Consider the following 22,026-nt stretch of genomic DNA (forward strand, 5'->3'; position numbering starts at 1 on the left):
AAGTGGGAAAAAGTATGTGGAATGGAGACTGAATCACATGGGTAGAGAGCTGGGAAGGGAATTATAATTCTCATGGTTTAATCTTCACTGAAAAACTAGAAAACTCAGCTAAGCAACAGTATTAGAATCAGTAAGTGTAAAGTTAATAAATCATAAAATACAACACACAAAAAGTAATCAGTGAGGAGCCACAATTAAAAGGGAAGTGTTTGAAACTGCATTCCAGTACTAGACTGGGAGAGAGGGAACAGATTCTTACTTGAGCAAAACACAGCAGCTTTAGAAATCAAGGGACAGATACTATAAACACAAAGGTATTGTACTGCTACACACCAGCAATTCAGAGCAGGTGCTGCCACCCCTAAATCCAACCTGTCAGGGAGAAAGAAGCTGTGGGAGGGGAAGGGAGGGAAGTGAGAGCTGCCTGCACAGAGCTGGGCAGTGAGAGCAGGGCAGGAGGCTGCATAAAGGAGGCACTGAAAGGCCCAAAACTCCTCAAGGCTCCTGCCAAAGTAAATGTATCGAGTCCTTTGTTTACAGTAGTCTCCTGTGCAAGTCATTTACCTTTGCTATAATGACTTCCAAAATTAGACCTAAGCAAACAAACCCATAATGGCTGAAGCTGGAGGACTTTCTGTTTCACATTCGTGCAGCTGTCTCACTAATGCAAAGCCTTAATCCACAACCTTTCATTTGGGACGAGACAGGCTATTTCCAGCTATTTTTTCCCCTGTAAAGCAGCGAGTTTACAAAAGGAAAAAGCTGTCTGAATCTCTTCCTCCTCTTTTATCCTTCTTCGAAGACTTATGTTAGAATTTGCTATGATCGAGCTTTGCTTAAAGAATTTCTGTGCTACTAAGGACTGTCTACCTTTTTAGGTGGTTCCCACAGGAACCAGCTATTTACAAAACACAACACACAAGGCAGATAATGCATCTTTAGTCAACTTTAGTGATCAAAATACACTGTACTGGCTTACTAATATTTAACAGAACGAGGTACTTTAGGATGTAGCCCTTTTTAAAACAACAAAGCCGAGCCCAGCAGGGGCCCAGCTGACTCAGCTGTGATACACTCACCCAAACAGCTTTTCATGTATCATGCAGAACAGGGCTGCACTTCACATGCACTTACATTTGGCTGTGTAAGTGCTTAAAAATTCAAAAGGAATAAAATCCAAGGGAGAAGTCCCCGTTCTTCACTAACTTGACACAAGCAAACTTGAATTGTATATCAATCCCTTGCTGAAATCCCAGCAGCCTCAGAAAGAAATCCAACTGAATGGTACATCCCATCCCCACTTCATAGCCCCCCAAACTGGACAACCTCAATGCTTTCTGATTTAAAAGACCCTTCAAAAACCAGATATCCTGCTAAATAAGTGATACCAAACACGCACTGAAGAAGTTATCTAGTTAAACAAAACGGTGCTAAATAAGCACCAAAGGAAACGACTTCAGAAAAAAAGAAGCACCACCCACTCAAATGGATCTTGTAATAGGCAGTGTAAGGGATTTTCCCCTTTGATGTTTTGTTCATTACAAAGCATGGAGACAAACTCCAATTTTTGTATTATATAATAATCTCACAATGCCAAGAGTCTGTGAGCAATAAAAATAATATACATCATTTCAACCTATCTCATACACAATACATTGTCAAACATCCCTCTCAGCTACATACAACACTCACGTCTAACTGAGATGTGTATGGTTGCCTTTCTGGAATTTTTAACCCAGCTGAATAGCCAAAATAGTGCTAAGGTCAGAAGGAACCAGGATAATGATGCAGACTATAAAATTGTAATACTAATTTTTTCTTAGGACTGAATGCATGGTGGATGAAGGATGTTAGAAACAGTGAATTTGGGGCTTTTTTAACCTGCAAACACCCTCCACAAAATTTCCCGGTTGGCTGTTAAAGACTTTAGAATTTGCACTGAGGGAAACAAAACAAAAATGTGATATTATAGGCTAGGTAACATAAAAGTGAGAAAAACAGTTGGTTAAACAAAACCACTTTGGCTTTCTTCAGTTCAAAATCCATCTCTGTCTACAAGAGCTGTCACAGGAGCTTGAGGCAGATCTAGTTTGGGTCCTTTCCATCCCAGTGTCCCACACAGCCAATGCCAATCCCCTCCCTAATGTGTAAGGAGCTCAGGCAGACACATAAGGTTGCAAAATATCGGCAAAACCAAGCAACCCATGTGCAGGCAGGTCCTGGTCGATTAAGTTGAACAGTAAATTGGTGAGCAGACCATTGGTACCAACCTCAACACAGGCTGCTTGCCCTTCTCGGCCCAAGGGAGGAGAGCTGCTCCATGGATAAATGACAAGCTCTCCTGGTTAAAGGTCGAAAGAAAAAGAGAAGGAAGCATTCTGCATCACTGGATCGTTGGACACATCATGATGGACGGGACTGAGTTTTCTTGCCCGTATTTCAGTGAAGCAGAGCAGAATGAACATCTCCTGCAGTGCCTGGTTCACTGCTCACTGCTGACAGGCCTCTGGCTGCACAGCACATACCTTTGATGTCTTACTAGAGGTGTACAATATATACTTGGATGTCTTACTAAGTAACTAGTTGCAATGTATTTGCATCCAAACTCAGCTACCTGATCTTATTATTTGTTGCAAACAATAATTTCAATAAGCTGATAATTTACATTTCTGGCACTTTGTGGCACAATATTCCTCAGGGTTTCTCTAAATACAAATATTATCAATGCAAATGACAGGACTACTGATGAACTTTCAGAGGTGCTTTGGTTTGGTACAGTACACTGAGATTGTACAGGCATATTAGCCTGTATTAATTACAGATTATTACCTTAAAGAATTATTTTACTGGATATTTTTTAATAATTCACATAATAACAACTCCTCTTCAAAGAAATAATTACCCTTTTTTCAGAACTGAAAGAAATGACAGACCAAAAATAACCTTATCAGTTACTGAAAGAGCACTTCTGAATCTCCCAGCCAAACTTCTTCCCCACCACGTTCACACAGTATCTAGGTCTAATATCCATACCAAGAAGATACTGATGCACTGTGAAAGGTTCAGAAATGAGTCAGGAAAACAATTACAAGGATGGAGAAGTTTGTCAGTTTGCCCAAGTGTTTGGGGGAGAAATCTCAAGCAGCTCAGTGTTTTCGTGGAACACAGAAGATTTCAGTGTGTGCAGGTCAAGCGTGTCCCTCTGTCTGCCAGGTAGGAGGAGGAGGAAGTCAACCTTCAGATGAAAAATAAAGTGTGTTCTTTAATTAATTCATTCATTTTGAGACATGACAGCAGCTAACAATCAACAACTTGTAAGTCTGAAGTGGGCTTTCCATCACAGGAAATTATAAAATCAAGATTAGTTCTAAGATACACTTTAAGCTACTTCAACATTCATTTTAAGGAGTCCAACAGCCTCTGACTTGGAGGAAGTCAGCAAATTGTTTGAAATAGTCCTTCTGTTTTGTGAATCCTCACTCATAAAGCAGACAGCACTGTTTTAAAAGATACCTCACCGTGAGGCTGAAGCCAAAAAAAAAGAAGATGGAGAACAAATCGAGCTCAGGGGGAGGAAGAGTCAGGTAAAATGAAGAAACGGCCCAGCACAATTCTCAGAAATGTATTTTTTTTCTTTCCATTTTTTTTAGAACTGTATGAAAAATAAGAAAAAGCATAATATCTCATAAATTTGAATATTAAACAATCATAACAGGTTCAAAGTTTCTATGACATTTAAAAATATAAATTCAAAGAGAAAGCTCCTAGTTTTCATACCAGAAAGCTCACAAGTCCCCAGTGTTGCCAGAGTAGAAGAAAATGTGATTCCCCAGGCAGGTAGAGTCTGAGACCAGAACTCTATAAGTGGACAGTAGGAAATTCTTTTACTCTTATTTTTTGAAAGATCTAAACTTCTACCATGAGTTGTCTAAGCTATGACAGATGAAAGGACAGCACAATTCTTGCAGCAGAGAGGAGGCACAAGGGGAAAGGAACCACCTGCCAGCAGGACTCAACCTGATGATAAGCAGAGTGAATGATGGTCCCTTTCCCAGTAGAAGAGGAATGGGAAATGACACCCAGGAAACACTGTGAAGAAACCTGAGCCACCCAAGTTCATCCCATTAAGGAACAGTTACTGGAAAGAGGAAGAATATCTCAGACTAGAGAGCAAAGAGAAAGCTTGGAGGTGGTGGGGGCAGATCTTATCCATGTTTGTATCAACACCTGGTGGGAGGGAGGGAATAAAGGTGATGCAGCAAGACTCTTCTCAGTGGCACCCAGTGACACTACAAGTGGTGACACACACAAGCTGAAATACTGGAAACTGCACTTAAACAAAAAAAAATGTTTTTCCTGGCGAAAGGTGCTCAAGAACAGGTTTCCTGGGCAGATTTTGGAGTCTCTGTGGTTGGAAATACTCAAAACTCAACCGGACACAGCCCTGAACAACCTGCTGCAGGTGACCCTCCTTTGAGCAGGGGGAAATGGAAGAGGTAATTTCAAGATGGTCCCTCTAACCTCAGCTATCACAGGAACGTGTAGCTTTTCTGAGAAAAACTCTCTCTAACTCCTTATTGCTGAATTATGTATTACAAAATAATGCCTGAAGCTCTGAGGAAGGAGAGACCCAAAAACCTCTTTGCACTGGGCCAGCTTCAGCTCCTTTACAGTTGCTACAGCTCTTGGACAGACTGGAATGACAGGAGGCCAGAAAAATGTTAGCATATTTGGAACACTCTTCACTTGTAAATTCCATGGATTTTGACAGCATGTAAGTGTAAATATCCTCTGATTCATCCTTTCAATTTTGTTTGAAATTGTAATGTGTTGCAATTTACTGGGGAGAGCAAAAGACCAAAGAAAGACAGATAAAGGTATCTCATACTTAAGAGAATCCCTTTACCTATTATTCTCTACTATTTGCAGAGAATTTTAAAGCTTCTTGCTGCAATCCAGGTTTAGGAAGAACTGGCAGCTACAATCTGACCTGAAAAAAAAAATCATCATCCCTTTCTCTCAGTCTTCAAGGAAATCCCTCATATACTCCAGAGCATCTGGCATCAAAGGCCTTGGAAGAGACAGAAAACTGGCAGAACAAATGGATTGACCATTCCCTTCACAGCTGCTGTAGCATTAAGTTAACACTTATTTAATTCTCCCACCCTGGACTCAATCTCCCATTTTCAGCCTAAATGCAAATAAATGAACAGAACTTCCAAGTATTAAAACTGACCACTTCTGACAAAATACAAAACCTAAGCAGACTATTTAAGTGTAAAAAGTGAGATATGCAGATCATTATTAGCTTTATATATGGAAGGAGACACTGGCACATGCAGGAATATAACTATTCCTATAAATAAAATGTTTTCTGCATTATCAATTTATTATTAAGTACTACAAATGAAAGAGCATTAGGAAACAACATCTAGTCTCCCAGTTACATAGATCCTTCTTTTCAGGACATTCAAAAGTGTCCAGGAACATGAAAGCATGAAGCCTGCAGTCCCCAAATTCCTGGACTGAAGGGAAGAGTCAGAGTTGCAAAGTGCTGGGGCTCTAAAGTAAATCCCCCCCAGCTCAGTAACACCTATTCTGCACTACCTGCACTGCTCAACATCTTTGACCCAAAAAAGACAAGGTATAAAATATTACCATTCCATAAAAAAAAAAAATCATTATTTGGTCCCTTAAGTAGCCCCTGAAGTAGAAGGCTATGGTGAAAATTTATCAGGCATTTCCCTCCAAATGGAACACACACTCCAATACCCAAAGAGGTCTATAGGACATGAAATTTTAACGGAATTGTTAATGTCTTTCTAGGTTTTATAATACCACAAAGAGATACTCATCGTGTGCTTCCACCACAGCAGATAAATGCTAATGCCTGTAGCACACAACACTTTCAGAGTGGTTTTGAACACAAGTCATCTTCTACTCTTGTTGGGCAAATTAATGGGATCAATAAATTTTGTAGTATCTCCAGATAAGACACTTTACCTTCACAAACCTAATCAGTAAATTCACAGTGTACAGAAGGGACCACAAACAACTTATTATGTGGATTCCCTGAAAGGTTGGTCTGCTCTGAGAAATGTAAAATGTCAAAGGCCTGGGAATTTTCAGATATGAACCCACGCCTTGATGTGGGAAAGGTTTGTGGAAGATCCTAAAGGTCAGATGTGAGGCTCTCCCTTATCAACAAGGTCATATGTTAAGTTAAACTGAAACCAAGAGGAGGGCACTCCCTGGAACCACAAGCACCACTCTGATTACAGTAAATATATTTTCAAAGGGCAAGAAGTTTAAAAAGTGATGTTTAAAAGTGTATTTATAAGAATAAAGAAATATGTCCACTAAAGAAGTTGTTCTCAGGTAATTTCTATAAGTATTTCCAGTGGCATGAAAGTTAAAAGTTACTTCCAAAAAAACAGTATAGTTATAACTATTCATCTATAGTTCCCTCTGACTGGAAACAATAATGATTTCACTAGAGATTAAAAAAAAAAAAGTCTTTTCTGCCTCTTTTAGTCTGTTAAACTCTGTATTTACTTTTGTTACAGTAAGAAATTTTTGCTAATTTTATCTTGTGACATTTTGCTTTGGTTAGAAAGAAATGATGATTCAAAGCCTGTTAATCTTTAGGAGAGATACATGAGAAAAATGCCATTATCTGTCTTTGCAAGGGGAACGTGCAAGCACTAAAATGCACCCTTGTATTTGAGCTAAACAAACCTTGAGCAGACAGACACGGCCTTAGACAAGCTTGAGAACAGAAAAGGAAATTCCACTAGAATGACTTCAGACCTGTCAGGTTTTTGGTTTTGTTTTCATTTTAGGAGGAGGGTTTGAGCATGTACAATCTCCTTTCAACCCACTCCTACCTGGGTTATCTGACAAGTTCGAGTTCCTTAATCCACAACCCAGCTAAACCCACTGCCTCAAATTCCTCCCTGTCAGCTGGAGTGAGTTCTGCTGTGCCTCCTGGAAGCACACACTGCCCATATGAGGTACTCACCCAAATTCCCTCCTTTTGGGTGACAGGCTGCAGCTCCAGCAGCTGAGCCCATTCCCTGATGGGGCAGAACCCTGGAGCAATATTATAAATACACCTTGATTGAGGTGGTGCAAGGTGTGATCCTGTGGCACCTGAGGGCTCCTGGCAGGAGGTCTGGGCAGGGATGGTGCCTCACTATCAATGTCAGTGGTGTTGGATCTGTACAAAGGAGCCTTCCACTAACCAAGACCATTCCAGCTGCAGTTTGGCCAGTGTTAGATATCACTTCCCTACTAGGTGGATCTACACTGATTGATTTAAATTCAGTAGAGGAAAGCTGAGCTGATTTAGAGTGCTCTTTCCAAGTCTAACACTGAACCAATCAAATCCCCCAAACTTTCATTGGAACAAAGTCACCATTCCCATTTCCCCATGTTCAGGGACACTGGTAAGATATGGGGTGGCAGAAAGCAAAGCCCATCCAGAGCACACAACACTGTGGAGCAGCTTCTGGGCAGGGAGTGAGGTGCTTTGTTTTCCTTCTGAAGCCAAACCCTTCCAAGAGACTCCAGCAGGTGCAGTGTAGGAGATAAAGGAATGAAGTGGTTGCTGTCTGGTTCCCACATTGGTACAGGGAACTCCTCACTCCCTCTTCAGAGATACAGGAATGAAGGACACTCTCCTGCTATTTTGTGATTTTATCACACAGCTAAACTAATGAATGCAACATCTTCCTTTGTGAAAAAGGCGAGGTTATACAAATGGTCAGGGAAATGAGCACATATTCTCCCTAAGGCTGGGTTTCAGCATTATTATGCAAAACAGAAACTGTCCTATGCTTTGGATACACCTGAGGGAATCAGCCCCAGAATGTGAAAACCGAAGGATTTCTCAAGGTGAGCACAAGTGTTTGCTCTGCAGGAACTTCAAGTTCTGCCCTACGGTTTGGAGGTCAGACTGTGCTTCTCCAATTCCAGGGATACCGTGTTCATTTATTGAAAATCGGCACAATTTTCCAAGGAACTAAACCCTTTCACCATCAACTGACAAAAAACATTTACATCTTGCAAGAAACACCTATCAACAGAAGTTAACTTACTGATTTATTTTGTAAACATCGTCTTTTAACAAACGTGCCAGCCTGATATTGGAAATGATTTTTCTCTTGCTGAATGTTGAGCTTTATATAGATCAGTGTTATGAGGCTTCCATCACAGCAAAGGGCCCTTTTTATTAATGGTTACTTTATCATTTAAAACATGTATGTTGTTACTTAAAATGGCAAATTGCTTTGCACTGTCCTTGAAGTGCATTGCATAAATATTGTATTAAAGCCTCAGCTTACACTTCATAAATAATTTATTTTTAAAATACTCTTCCCTGAGACCACCAGCTGGCAAGATGTTCAATTTTCTGGTAAAAACATGTATTTATTGCAAGTCTTATTTTAACTTGTTGAAGATTTGCTAAAAGCCACATGTGATAGATGTTGTAAGAACTGAATTCAAACCCAAACCTCAGGAAGCTAAAAAGCCTCATTCTCCTCCTAGGTTTTATACCTCCGCATAAGCAGTTTCAGTGGCAGGGGAAAAGCCGAAATCTATTCAAGGAAGCTTTCAAGCATAATTTTCTGATAACCTGAAAATGACTTATAGCTTATTATGTGATGATCAGAAAAGTTTATAGATTCCATTACATTTCACTTCACTACAGTCCTTCCTCCACCACTTCCATTTCATGTTGCTGCATTTAAACTGCTGTACAAACTTGTTCAAAGTGCCAGACATTAAAAAAAAAAATCAAAGGAAATTTCAGATAATTAACTTTGATGAATGAGCATATTTTAATTCATGTCTGGTAATATTCTTGTTAATGACATGTCTGCTTAGGACATCCATTAAAAGTCCATTAACTTAACAGGGAAAGTCTAATAAAGTTATCCTGGAAATTTTCTGGTGTATTAACGTTATGGACTTTTAATGAATATCTGCTGTAGGAATTGCTATTAGCAAGGCTACCATTCTAATTAAACTTGGGCTCTGAGAGTGAAAAAAAATGTACAAAGATAACAACAAGCAGAACTAGCACTTTTTTTGAAAATTACTATAAGGAAGAATGGTTACAGGTCACAAATCATGCTATCAGTAACAGCTATAAATTACCATATTAGGGCTTTTTTTATGTAGCCTGCCATCCAATATACCCAAATGGAGTGTTTCCTTCATGGAATCAATTGCTGGGGCTCCTATTTAGTTCTCTATTCTTCAGATTAAACAGTACAAAAAAGGCTTTTTAGGCCTTTCCAAAGGGTAGAAGATAAAAAGTGTAAACACAGTTTCTCATGACAATGTAAAGTAAAAAATGTACTTAGGAAGCCTGTTCCCTGTGAGCATCCAGCCTTCTCAGCAACCTATCTGAAGTATGACAAGTGCGGATACATTTCTGCTGACATTCACAATTATACAGCAAAACATCTTTTGATATCTATATACCTTTTATTCACAGAATTCCAGAATGTTTTGGATTGGAAGGGACCTTAAAGATCATCTCATGCCAACTCCCTGCCACAGGCAGGGACACCTTCCACCAGACCAGGTTGCTCCAAGCCCCATCCATATATACATGTTTATATCTTATGTATATATATATATATTTTTATTAGTATGAATATACATATGCATAAAACAACACCCTGACATACCTATTTTTTCATACTTATCCTTCACCAAATCTTCCAAACCAATCATTTTCCAGAAGGTGTCATCCCAACCCCTGTCTGACGTGTACGTCCACTTGCACACGACTGTACAGAGGGACCTGGAAAAGAGGCAATATGGGCACAGAATGAGGCAGGTGAACACATTTGGGTTCAAACCTGTGACTGGAGACAAGTTTCTGCAAACGGTTCCCTTCTTCACTGGTCCAAAAGCCCCGAGCATAATGCTAACATTAAAAAAATGGTTACTGTTTGGAGTGCACGTCTTGAGGACCTTAAAAGGACCTTGTGTTTAAGATTCTTCTCTGCTGAAACAACCCCTGGTCTGGCCACTTCATTGCATAAATCAGTCAAATAACAGGCCATGCATCTGCCTAGAGGACAGCAGAGCATGAACACAGCAGCTCTTTAGCAGGCAGCTCAGATTGCTGCTTTTCCAGGCTAAATAACTGCTTTGCACACTCTACATCCTCAGAAAAACTTTGTATTTCTTATTTTCAAACCAAATTACAAATTACAGCAGACCATGTATGGTTACATGTTCAAGTTTCATTCTTGATAAGCTGGGGGTCCATTGCAGGAGCAGAATATACACAAAAGACAAGAACATTTGCAGAAAAGTCTGTCTTAACACACAGAATGGTCTTCTCCCCCAATTATTGATATTCCCATTCTCTCACTCCTCCCCAAATTAAGAAAAACATTTCTGAAGATTTAGTATTGCGCAGACTGTTTTTTGCCTGAACACACAGAATTGTCTCAGAAGATCATTATTAAAGTGCACTTGAGAAGTCAATAAACTAAGATGTATTAAAAATGCTGACCACCACCGAAAATTGCAGGGAATATCACTGTGCCATCAAGTGCAAGACATCTCAGATGCATCTCAGAGAAACAGAACTTCACAACTGTTCTCAAAGAGAAACCCTGTTCAGAGCTGGATTGTCTTTGATGTTTTACAAGGCAGTTTACTTGTGACTCATTTTTAGCCAAGGTGAGCTTTCACAGACATATTCTCTTTACCAGGATGTTACAATTTGCACATGAATCTTCAAAGCAAAGTCAATTTTACTGAAGCATTTGACTTTTTCTGCCAGTTTTGCATAAGTAAAATCCAAATAAAATTCCTCTCTACAAAAAAATTTTTTTGAGTAAAAGGAAACCTTCCCTTTTATCCAAGTGAACTACCTAAGGATTGAAGTATGAACCACAGAATGGTTTGGTTTGGAAGGGGCCTTAAAGCTCATCTTGTTCCAACCCCCTGCTGTGGGCAGGGACACCTTCCATCAGTCCAGGCTGCTCAGAGCCCTGTCCAACCTGGCTTTGAGCAGAAAGACAGAAGCTATTTTTATTTGCTATATACAAATCAAAGCTAAGGCTCCTGGGCACTGATACTATACACACAGTAAAGCCAAATAAGAACTGCAAGAGCCCTTCCACACCGATGGAAAATTATCTGGGACTCATATTCCATGTTTTGGGGGTTTACAACAAGAACCAACATCCTTTGATGTGACACTGAGCAGATTGGACGATTCCAGGGACTCCCTGAACTCCTATTTTCTCACCTAGGACAGAAATGTGTATTTTAAATGCAAGATGTTTCATTTCATCCTGTTCTACTGGAGTGACCATGTTTTTACAATCAGAGCACAGCTGATATTCATTCACATCCCACTGGTTATAAAGGGGTGTTCTTTGCTTTTGAGAATTAATTAACATTTTTGGGGGAAAAAAAAGATACAGAGTTAACTATTTATATCCCTATAAATACTGTAGAGATTATTTCAGGGCTACTCTTAAAGCAGCTTTGACACCTCACTCCTTTTTTTTTATTAACAGTTCAAGAATAGATCAGATAATCACAATTCAGTGTGTGGTTTGAAAACAGAAAAGCACATGACCTGTAACTACAGCAATGACAATGTTGATATAAGAAATTCCAATTTCCAAGGATTTAAAAGCCAGACACAGAAATCTAATTAGGACCTTTAACAAAAACTGGGTAAATAAATAAATTCTAGGCTGAAGAAAATACTGGGAAAAAATAAACATTTTCCCCAAGTCAGTTCAAACCCCTCATAAAAAAGAAAAATAAAGATGGGGTATTTGACAAAAAAAGCACTTGATCAATTTAGGAAAAATTTAGACATAAAGAGTGAAACAATAATGCATCAAGTTTTCCCAAATATGGGAAATACCAAATCATAACAAATTATCATCAGAACCAAGTGTGTCTTTTTCTAATTAAATCGAAGCTATGAACTAATGCCACACCCCGAAAAATGCTCCCAAGAGCCTGTTTTAAACAGGGCCAGTTCTCCCTGAGAGCTCCCCCTGTGGATCACCACACACACGGGCCACTGAAACGGTGTGGATGGGCCAGACCACCCCAGAAAATCCACAGAATTCCAGTAGAACGGAGCTCTCGTGCAGGACCTGGCTGGACTGAACACACTGTGTAGATTTTGAAGTGCAAAGTGATGGCAGGAGAAGGACAAATAGATCATATTTGGTCGAATTTTTAACACAGGATGGAAAACAAACTGGGAAGGACAATCCTTCCCAAATGAACTGAATGGCAGATGTGTAAGTGGAAGGTTCGGATATGAAAACCAACCTCAAATCTGAGCTAAAACACCAACACATTATGTTGGTAGGTTTTTATTTTCATGGCCACAACACGGAACTCAAAATGCTTGTTGGAAACACAATCCAAGCATTTGCACTTCTCTGGAATTTAAGCTCCTTATTCCAGTCTTGCTGCCACTCAAAAAGTAGGCTTTTAATGGAACAATATGGCTTTATACAAATCCTTAATATCCAATAGAAAGCGTTATACAGCAGGAAGGACTCTGGTCTCTAAGATAACAGCTCAAGATAAAGGAATTTCTTTGAGATGCCTGTAATAATGGATTAATGTCACCACAAGCTTCAGAGGCACCTGGATGTGTTGAGCTCAAATCCCTGCCCCTTCCCTCGTGAGGTGCTCTAATAATCATAGACAGATGCTCAATTTGCATATCCTGAGAAGCAGTTCATTCATGGTTTGTCACTGTTGAAGCCTATGGCATAGATATGCATTAGATATATATTATATAGATTAATATTAACTTCATGGGAAATCACTCAGAAATTCTCCTCCAGAGCATCCCCCTGAAAAAAGGATAGCACGACTCCTCACATGGGAAAACTGCATGCAGAAAGACTCTATGGTAAAGACCAAACCACTACACCTACAGAGAAAGCCTCAACTATGAGAAGATTTTATATTTCACAGCAACTCCTAAATTTTATGAGATGAAGGGCAGACGTTAAACAGAAACAGAGCTGATATTCACTGCGGTATATTCCATTTTTCCTAACTATTTGGCAATATTGCCTCAATTATTTGGCCATAAACACCAGACTTGTGCTGGCTGAAGCTGGATGAACCAGATGGATACAAGCAAATGTTCCTCTTCTTTTACTATCAGGATCAAATGGGTTCAAAGGTGCTGAGTTAACAGGCAATCCTTGGGGCAATAGTGCTCTCCCAGCTGCCTGATCCAGCGCAGGGTTTGAGAAGCTGTGCTGTGGAACCCCTCAGTACCACAAGCCATATTTAGCCAGGCTGAAATACCATGAATTTGAAGACTCTTTTCTTCAAGCATATTCCCAATACAATGAAATGAAAGCTTTCCTTTCTCTGTTCAGAACAAAAAGTTTTGCTTACAATATTCCTACTGAAATAAAAACAACCGTTGTGCATGGAAAATTTATATTTAAACCAGACTTTCAACAGGAACATGATTATGCTTGGAGTTTCTCACAAATTCTAGTCTACAAAGAACTACAGGATCCTACTTGCATCCAACAGCCTCAAGAAAAGAAAATCTCTGCCACATTCATCACACGTGTTCATTACAGCATCTTGCACAACCCTTCCTCTCACTGTCCAGCTCTGAGTTTTTGCACATCTCTTGCTGAGGACTGACTGTGGACGTGCTGAAGTCCTGTATGACCAGAACCTCAGCATTTTTAAAAACACAGAGAGTCTGTAGGGATTGAACGCACACTGGAAATTCCCAAAATGCTGTCTTTAAGCAACTATGCGCCCTCACTAACCTGCAAAAGGATCCAGGGCAACTGGACTTGTGGTCACTCCGGTGCTCAAGGTGAGCTGATGTGTGGCCCTTCCCACGTTATCTGCCCTTTCTAAGGAGTATCTCTCACTCTCTTGTACTCCTTGGAGAGGAGGAAATCAGATACATTTATAAAAATGGGAAATACTGTATGGTCTAAGTCATCTACATAAAATGCATCTAAAAGGTAAAGGCCAGAAAAAACTTCTCCACAGCTCTGAAGAGTCACCAGGGCTTTACACTTTGGTTCATTTCTCACTGACACCACGTCCCAAACTCCAAATGGGATGAAGCAAGCATGGACATCACTCCCAACTCTGCAGCCTGTCCAGTCTGGAAGAATACCTCCTATGAAAATACAGTTGGGGGATACTCCTGAACTGCAGTTGTCTTCTGGAAGTCACCCTAATTTTGAATAGGTTAATAGGTTAAGTCCTACCAACTAGAAGTTATTAAAAGCAACTGTTTCTTCCTGAAAAGTGGCCTCATAAAGCATTTCTACACAACTTCCCATTCCAGAGGGTTGGTTCAACACTAGTTAGCCTGGAAAATGCATCAGTTATCAGCTTTAGGTCAGAGAATCCTGTCTGGGCCACCCTGAAGTGAATGAAAGCTTCGCTCTTGATTGCAAAGCAAAAGGTTCTGCTTCATTCATCCCAACCACTCGGAGATTAATTTAAACTCATGAGCTTAATTAATTTTACAGGCATCATTAACAGTGTAACAGTTTAATCACAGGATGTGTTCCCTGGATCACTGTCCAGTGGTGATGAACTAAAACCAGCTGCACCTGCAGACAGCTAGGCCAAAGCTAAATCCTACAGAAGTGAGAATAGGGTATAGTTAGAACCCAAAAGGAATAGTGGGGAGCAGGATAGTCACTCTCTGTGGGTGTGTTGGGCAGATTTATTTAAAGCTACAAAGAACCAAGAGCTTTATGACGTTGTGAAGGCAAGAAGGAGACCTGAAACAATGGAGTATGACAGTCACAACATCAAATGTGTTTTTCCTTTTGTTCTCAAAACTTTAAATTTAAACCAGATTTTGAATTCAAATTCTGCCCAAGTGAACATCTCTACATACTGACATCTGGACCAAGCTGCCAATGTCCTCCCAAATTCTGCACCCCACAGTCTCCAGGCTTTTCACAAGAACGAGCAATTCCCCACTCAGACACAGCCACAGATCTGACTGTGGTTTGTGCAAAAATGTTCCAGACAAAAAAATTAATACCCAGCACACACAGTCCCAGCATCCAAGAACAGAACTGGGCATTGGTGCTGCAAGAGCCTGAAACACAGCAGAGGTTATCACAGAGCAACAGGAAACATGTAATTACTCTCTGCTCCCTTAGGGCTAATGCCATATCCATTCATGAATGAGCTTTGGAACAGAACCAGCCTGGTGGATCCACATCCACTACTGGTCTTTTTACCTGGCATGCCAGTGCCTCTGCCTGCTTGGGGTATTTGGATGCTCTGCGGGAAACAGTGGAAGAAGAGAGCAGTTTGTCCTAAAGGAATAATTCTGAGTAATAGGAATAAAAATGTGGCACCTGGACATTCAGTCCTGATATGTATAAAATGTCTGAGATGCTGCCCATGCTGAGTGTCTGTAAAAGGATTCAGAGAGGTGGGTTGAGCCCAGGGGGATGTGAGATGAGCTGCACCTGCTGTCACTCAGTTCCTACAGTGGCTCTCAGGCAGATTGGTTTGGACCCATGGGGTGAGTCTGGGTGTGCTCTGGTTCACATTCACAGGCTGGGTTTTACCCACTGCACCCATTCCACAGCTCTTTAATTGCAAGTGCACACACCAAAACACGTCAGGGGCTGTTCCACCCACCCAGCTGTGCAAATCCCAGGTTCCCAATATTTACAACACACCACTCTTTCTGATTATTGCCTTTGACCCAAAGCCTGTGAAACTCCTGCCTGCCCAAGCCCATTGTCTTAGCACAGCTCTCCAATATGACTCTTGCCTGAAAAGGGTTTTCTTCTTCTTACAGAACATTAAACAGGCCAAACAAAGGAGACAGGTGGGGAAGCCTGTTTGGGACAAGTAGCAGACACATTCCAGTTGCACTCACAGGCCTCAGCTTTCAGTCTTTGCACGTCTGAGGACTTAAATCTATTCAGTAAAGGAAATTACAGTGATCAAAGTTCTTCATCCTTCTTATGCTCTGGATAACACTTATATTTATCACAAATAATTAAAAGTTGTCTGGTTGCCATTTAGATTTTTTTAAGGAAGTATCACAGCAAAAGAAAAGCTTTCTCCCCACTTTGAAGTCTTCACTAAAACTGCAACGAAAAAAATAATAACACAAATACAAATGATGCAATGGAAGGCCAATATTTGTTAACACTAAGGTCAGTGGCAATCTTGTCATATTTCACAAGTGGAATAGGATTAAACTCCAGATTTCAGCCTTTAAAAGTTAATGTTCAATAAATTATTTTGATTTTTCCCTTTTCCCTCATGATGGAGAAAATTCAATCTCCGAAAACAGCTCTTCAGTTTCCAAAGAAAAGGGATTTAATAGAAAAGATTTCTCTTTACTGTGTGTGACAGTGAATAGCTCGTGACCCACAAGCTGGATACTTGAACCCAACGACGATACTGATAGTTGACTCTATAATACCTTTCCAAACCCTTTCAAGCCTTTTCTTTGTTGTTGTTTTTGTTGCAAAAATTATACTGAAGTACTACATTTGGTGTAAAGACTTCACACGTTTTCTTTCAAATCTGTGTTTAAAATACTTGTTTGATGAGATACATGATTCTCTCCCTTTTTTCCTGCACACTCATGACTCAGTGAACTTGTAGGGTCCTAACCCTCCCTCACAACCAACAAGACTAAACTGTGGGTTAAAAATCTGTGAACTTGCATTCAGCAGCTCTGTGAACTTGCATTCAGCAGCTCTGTGGGCCTCACATCTGGCAAGCCAGAATTCTCACTGGACTAGTGGCATAGTTTTTATTTAAAAATATAAAGCAGGTCTCCCTTCCCCTGCCATAAATCTCCCTGCCAGAGCACACTCCATGAAAGAGTAACACACTCTTGGAGGTGAGAGAGAGGCCCTTGGGGAACAGCAACTACATCACAGCCCTTGAGGGACTGGGATCCATCAAACCTCTGACCAACAAACATGGGCATTACACCAGCACCTCCAAACTTATTTATCAGACCAGGTTTTTAGGTCTTTTGTAGGGTGTAGAAGCAGGACTCTGGGCTCTCCTGAGCACATCCCACCACGTGTGACAGTGGAAGTCCCACTCTCAGCCCTCAGCAACAACTGGTGAGCAGGAAAGAAAGTCTTTCAATCAGCAAATCGAAAAGTGAAGATTATTTTTGTAAAAGGGAAAAAGTATTAATTACTTTTTTATAAACACTCTGGTGTTCATGCTGGAACACTTGGAGGTTTTTGGTTGGCTTTTTAAATTACAGCATTTTCTAAGCAAGTCTGTTGCTTACTTGAAGGGATAGATTTTATTGTATGAAAAATACAATTCACATTTGCAATTTTCCACACCCACATCTATAATTAATCTCCTCTGAATACAGCCACTCCCTGACAAGATTCCATGTTATATTTAAACTCTGGATGCCACTTTGAAAGAAAAAAAAAGAAGAACAATAGGATCATTTTCAAAGCCTACATAGCAGCACAAGGTTTCAAAGAGCAAAGTGCTTTAAACTCTGGCATCAACCTTCTGACCACCCCACCCAGAGTGAGGAGTGACCTCCAATTACCACCACAACAGGCACAGAAGTCTTTTGAGAAATTCAGAGTGCAGATTTTTCTTGTATTCCAGGAGAGGTAGGAGACTGACGTTTTATCAGATAAGCCTCAAACTTAATGACAGAGTGTTGGGAAAACCCCTTCTAGGACATTCAGACTCTAAGGAGCAACAGAAAGAAAATCACAGAATCATCCAGGTTGGAAAAGACCTCCGAGATCATCAAGTCCAAGCCTTGATCTGAAAGCTATGTTGGATCAGGTACCTTAAAAATGTAACTTTTGTACATCTTGTCAGAAATGTTAAAGTGTCCATTTGATACATTAAGTATTGTAAGATAACTGGCATGTTTTAGTTTTTCATAAATGCACACACAGGTGTATTTATACCCATACAGATGTTTACTTTGTGTTGGGAAGAATGTGCCTGTCTGTGTTTGCTGTAATCTATTTAAACCTGTCCTTTAAAAAACACAAATAAATGCATCAAGCACTGCAAATATCAAAAAAGTCATACACAGAAGGTGAATCACACTAACTACAGTGAGATGATGTTTCTTCTATTTGTATCAGAGTTCAAATCTTTTTAAAAGTGTGTTTCTTTTCAGGAACACGCTATCAAAAGATTGAAATACTTGGACTCTTGAATTCCATTTTCCTAGAAGTTATGTCACCAAACCTGAAGGGAACCACCCATCTCAAGTGCAACATATCCAGTCAGATTATTCCCTTGTGTGCATCTAATACTTTCAGTGGATTCAGACCAGGGATGCTCTTAGTTAAACATGTTGAGTTGGACCAGAAAGTACAAAATAAGAGTGTTTTATCCACCCACATATGCCTCACCATGTCATGAGGCAAAGGGAAGCAAACAGTCAGCAGACTGCTTAGTTTTTTTATTAATTTCATTCTGTGTTATATTACAGACACCCAACCAAGATTCAAGTCCATTGTCTTCGGCATTGTTGAAAAAATCATAATGAGACACAGTCCTAGACAAAAAAATGTATTGTCTAGACAAATCAGACATAGCATGTGGGATTGGAAATGTTAATCCATTTCCTTAAAAGATGGCAAACAGAGGCAAAAAAAATTGAGGGATTTGGCCAAGGGTCAAAGAGTAAACCTCATTCAGACCCCTGAACTGAATCTTGAACTGCAGAGAGTCAATCTAGAGACAGACCCAGGCAGGAAGGCACCGTTCGGATAATGTGATGCTGAATTGGTTAAAAATCTTTCTATGGACAAATTCAGTCTAAATCTTTAAATAGGAGAGGAACAAGAAGTGTGCACATCTGTAAAACTGAATCACTGTTTTAAGCAATCACTGCATTAGGTTTTAAAAGCATAATAAGTGGAGGAGAGGTTATATAAAAAAAAAAATCATTCAGAATTGGCAAGGGAAATGCAAAGCAAAACTGGAAGCAGAGCCCATTTATCCCATCGCCGCAGTCCTGCAGGCTCAGGACCCACCTCCTGCCACTCTGCAACATCAGCAGCCTTTCAGCTCCATTTCAGCACAAAAATATATATCTTTCAAACTCAGTATTTCAAGCAAACCACTCTGCAATAGGAAGTCAAATATTTATTTGAATTAAGAGCTTGTATTTAAAAAACATATTTTCTCCTGTTACCTTCTTCAGGCAGTTAAAAATACGACACGATTAAAACTGAAAGTATCAGCACACAGAGGCAGCGTACAGCTTCCTCTGAAAGGAAAAGCTTGAGCAAATTCACCACAGTTCAAGGTTTCATCAAATACTCAATGAAGTTAGTGAAGAGATTAAGCAAAGGCTCAAGCAAAAGGAAGTTGGGTCTCAGTTTCCTCACCACCGCGTGGCTTTTGATAACATGAGAGTGTTGCCTTCAGCAGCATCAATATCTCCCACCACACCCAGATGTGCATCACCCAACACGTCTGTCAGCACCAGTGGGTGCCCCAGCCACAGGTACCCTCACATCTGTATTATACAGAGATATATGTTACATCCAGACATGGTTATTCCATGGGCAGGCTGTGGGAAGATGGCAGTTTTTGGCTCCATGACCCTGTATCATTCCAGTGGGTGAGCAGTAAACAAGGGAGATGCACAACCAGCATCCCTGTTCAGGGAGCACAAAGCCTTAGGAGGTTCTGCAGACTCTTGCAGTGGTTTAGGAAGTGTGGCAGATGCTGAGGGCGATGCCTGGCCAGTGCCACGCGCACACTGACACTCCAGACACGGACCAGTGAAGCAAATCTCCACATGATCAGAGCCACACTTCGTGATGTGGTTTCTGCTGTCTTCATGTCACTGAGCGGAATTAGAGGGGTGTGAAAAACCACACCCTTACAACCCTCACAGTGATATTCTGAGAGAGAGAACGTTGAGTCCAGACATCTCTTCACAAGTTCCCTATAAAGGCACATTTTACTAATTCCTGAGTACATAATGAATATATTCCCAACATCAACACTGCACATAGTCTAGTTTAGCACAGTACGTGAACACACGTGTGAGTAAGAAGTTCTGAAGAGCAGTCAGTGGGTTAATGGGAGTTTTTACCAGCTTAGTCAGGCTGTGCTGAACTGGAACCTCGGCTGTCGTGCACTTGTGGCCAGACAAAGCCTAAGTGAAACCAGAACAGAAGTAGGGAAATTGCCAAGAGTACTGCAATAAAAGAAAGTTTTAATAACTACATTTTGATGGAGGCTGATCCCATTTCACATGCTGAACTCCAGTGTTGAGCCCCCCTTCTTCACTCAGGGAAGCCACCTTCAAGTCTTACTCAAGTCTGGATGACAGGATACAGCTGCCATGTGCACCTGAATCAAGGTGCACATCAGAGACTCCTTAACAGGCAACAGGGTGTGTTGTTACCTCCTGTCACAAAAATCAGTTCAGTCAGAGCCAACTCTTAATATCACAACTCATTCCTAAATACTAGCTCTATTCAGTCAAAATTTACAGTCATTGGAATTAATTTCTGAAAACATATATTGTTAGATTTTAAGGCAAGTCATATAAATCACAGCAAAAGCAAGATGGCTCGTTTCACATACGTCATACATGTACTGCATGCTTGCATTTTAATACTTTAAACTGCAGTAGCAGTGTATCTATTACTAGAGTATCTTTAATTAATTATAATACTAATGGTTTGCATTGCCCCTTGTGATTGTATTCATGTAAAAAAAGAGGGTACATTTTTGAGCAAATCTCAAAAAGCAGAGATCAACAGTATTATTTGGATAGCTGTGGGATTTCATAAGCCAAACAAAGAAAACACCACAAAGTAGAACCACAAAGAGTTCTGAAAATGGTAACAAGTGAGTAAAAGCATACATAAATTTCCATAAAGTAAGAATGAAAAAACATTTCAGCTTATTTACAGCAGTAGAGCAACACAGAAAATAAGAAAGGCTACAGAGTAGATAAATCAGCTGTCTTTATTCCTCAGAATACAGCAATAAAGGCATTCAAACAAAACAAGCAATCATTCTGCAATTGAAAAAGGTATTTCTGGGACAAGAGAAAATAAAAGAAAAACAAAAAGGAGGCTTCATTACATGAATATCTAGACTGCTTCCAGTCAACAATAGAGAGAAATAGTACGGGGGAACATAAATGCTCATTAACTGAGCACGATGTGAAAGCAGTGTCCCCAGAAGGATGCTCACATGTTCTCAGTTCTAGGATTCCTCTCTCCTTTTATTTCCTCTGAAACCATTACTGCTGCCACTGTAAAACAGGAGGGACTGGACAAAACGAACTTCACTTTGACTTGTTCTAACAACCAAACAAATCGACCCACAGGTGCTTGGAAGAGTGAAAGAAGGATGTTGCTCTTCTCATTTCAGATGCTTTAGCCTGTTACACAAGGAAGGTGGACAACAGTGGGTTTCACATTCATTTAAACGTTAACAACAACCTCACCTGGGAATGCACATCCCCAGCTCTCTCAGACCCAGAGCTCACCCTCCCAGGCACTGCCCAAGCTTGTCTTACCCCAGCACCGAGAAGAGTGACGGTTGAACCAGCAGGGTGGAGTTCACCACTGCTCTAAACTCTAATGAACCCTTTCATGCAGCTCTAACAACACTAAAATATTTGTCCTTCCCTTTCTTGGGACTTCAATTATACTGCAATACTTGCAGAAAATACACTCACAAATGCTGCAAGCACAGAGGAGAACGGAATAAAAGTCAATTCAAAATCCCTGTGTTAAAGGCACGAAAAAAACAGAATGTTTATTCCCTCTGTAATGGTTTATAGCTTTTTAATGAGGAAAAAAAGCACAAGAATTTTCATATTTGTGTGCTTTACCAAATTAAATGAGGGAATTAAAAAGATCACTGTTCATAGAGACCCTGTACATTTTTATATAAGAGAAATTAAGAACCAAACATATAAATACAATTTTGCAAACTGCTATTTATCTGTGAGCTTGGTCCTACAAAGAC

The 22,026-nt window shown here is 40.2% G+C and overlaps 1 protein-coding gene across 8 annotated transcripts in view; it reads right to left on the bottom strand.

Annotated features, from left to right (window-relative positions):
* Positions 1–22,026, bottom strand: part of FGGY (FGGY carbohydrate kinase domain containing) — a 148,109-nt gene that overhangs the window by 88,163 nt on the left and 37,920 nt on the right. For all 8 annotated transcript variants that reach the window (XR_003570671.1, XM_027879032.1, XM_027879030.1 and 5 more), the window contains exon 6: positions 9,702–9,817. Coding sequence is in view for 7 of the 8 variants with exons in the window: in XM_027879032.1 (XP_027734833.1) it covers positions 9,702–9,817 (116 nt within the window). In the remaining variant the exon portion in view is untranslated. The remainder of the gene's footprint in view (positions 1–9,701; positions 9,818–22,026) is intronic.

This window comes from Empidonax traillii, unplaced genomic scaffold, assembly GCF_003031625.1.
Source record: "Empidonax traillii isolate 1590-97213 ecotype Southwest subspecies unplaced genomic scaffold, ASM303162v1 scaffold50:size1795014, whole genome shotgun sequence".
In the NCBI taxonomy this organism is placed as follows: Eukaryota; Metazoa; Chordata; class Aves; order Passeriformes; family Tyrannidae; genus Empidonax; species Empidonax traillii.